A 1190-nucleotide genomic window follows, 5' to 3' on the forward strand; every position below is an offset into this window, starting at 1 on the left:
ATTGCCTTTTTCCCTCTGAGGACGTGATATTCTCTCTCAAATGGGTGTTTTACTTTGCAGTCCTGGCACTAAAGTCACTTCCCAAATGCTACAAATGAGATTTGATCCTCAAGGAGGTTTTGGAAAAAAACCAGTCTAGACAGTTATACCCCATTAATGTACAACCTAAATTTGACAAAACTGGACTAGGGTATCCAAATTTATAGACAGGGCCATTGTCTCTCAGACTGCTGATCCCATAACTTGGAAAAACAACTCTCCGGTATGGGTTGAAAAATGGCCCCTTTCATCTGAAAAGATATCAGCAGCAAAACAGTTAGTACAACAGCAATTAAAACAAGGCCATATAGAGCCCTCTACTAGTCCCTGGAATACTCCAATTTTTGTTATCAAAAAAATCAGGTAAATGGAGACTGTTACAGGATTTAAGAGCTGTTAACTATGGAGGATATGGGTGCTTTGCAACCTGGACTACCATCGCCTTCTGCTATTCCTAGAGGTTATAATATTGTAATAATTGATCTGCAAGACTGCTTTTTCTCCATTCCCTTATATCCCCCGGATTGTCAAAGATTTGCATTTAGCATTCCTTCAGAAAACTTTAAGCAGCCTTATCAGAAATATCAATGGAAAGTCCTTCCACAGGGAATGAAAAATAGTCCTACCCTTTGTCAGAAATTTGTAGATACTGCTCTTCAAACTGTTAGACAAAATTTCCCTGAAGTGTATCTAATACATTATATGGATGATATATTAATTGCTCATTTAGATAGGAAAGTTCTTCAAACAGTTCTAACAGTCACTGTATTAACCTTGAAAGAATTTGGATTGCAAATAGCACCTGAAAAAATCCAAACAGAGCCACCCTTTTCTTATTTGGGTAGAACCTTACAAACTTCCTTTTACACCCACCAACCTTTAGAACTTAGAAGAGATCATTTGCAAACCTTAAACGACTTTCAAAAATTGTTAGGAGATATCAATTGGATTAGACCTTTACTTAAGCTTACCACTGCAGATTTAAAGCCATTGTTTAATGTTTTACAAGGAAACTCCGATCCCAGGTCTCCCAGGAATCTTACGCCTGAGGCAGCAGAGGCTTTAACAGTTGTGGAAAAACACATCAACACAGCCACTTTGCAGTATTTAAATTATTCACTGCCTTGGTCTTTTGTTGTATTACCCACTTG

At 37.7% G+C, this 1190-nt stretch overlaps 1 protein-coding gene across 1 annotated transcript; it reads left to right on the plus strand.

Annotated features, from left to right (window-relative positions):
* Window positions 1-7: 7 nt before the first annotated feature.
* Window positions 8-1142, plus strand: LOC109378882 (endogenous retrovirus group K member 11 Pol protein; the record flags this gene model as incomplete). The annotated part of the gene is given in 3 exon segments (XM_019635138.1): window positions 8-390; window positions 392-439; window positions 441-1142. Coding segments are annotated over 3 exon segments (1133 nt in total), but the record flags the coding sequence as incomplete, so codon positions are not given.
* Window positions 1143-1190: the final 48 nt, after the last annotated feature.

This window comes from Hipposideros armiger, unplaced genomic scaffold (assembly GCF_001890085.2).
Source record: "Hipposideros armiger isolate ML-2016 unplaced genomic scaffold, ASM189008v1 scaffold_6071, whole genome shotgun sequence".
NCBI classification, from domain to species: Eukaryota; Metazoa; Chordata; class Mammalia; order Chiroptera; family Hipposideridae; genus Hipposideros; species Hipposideros armiger.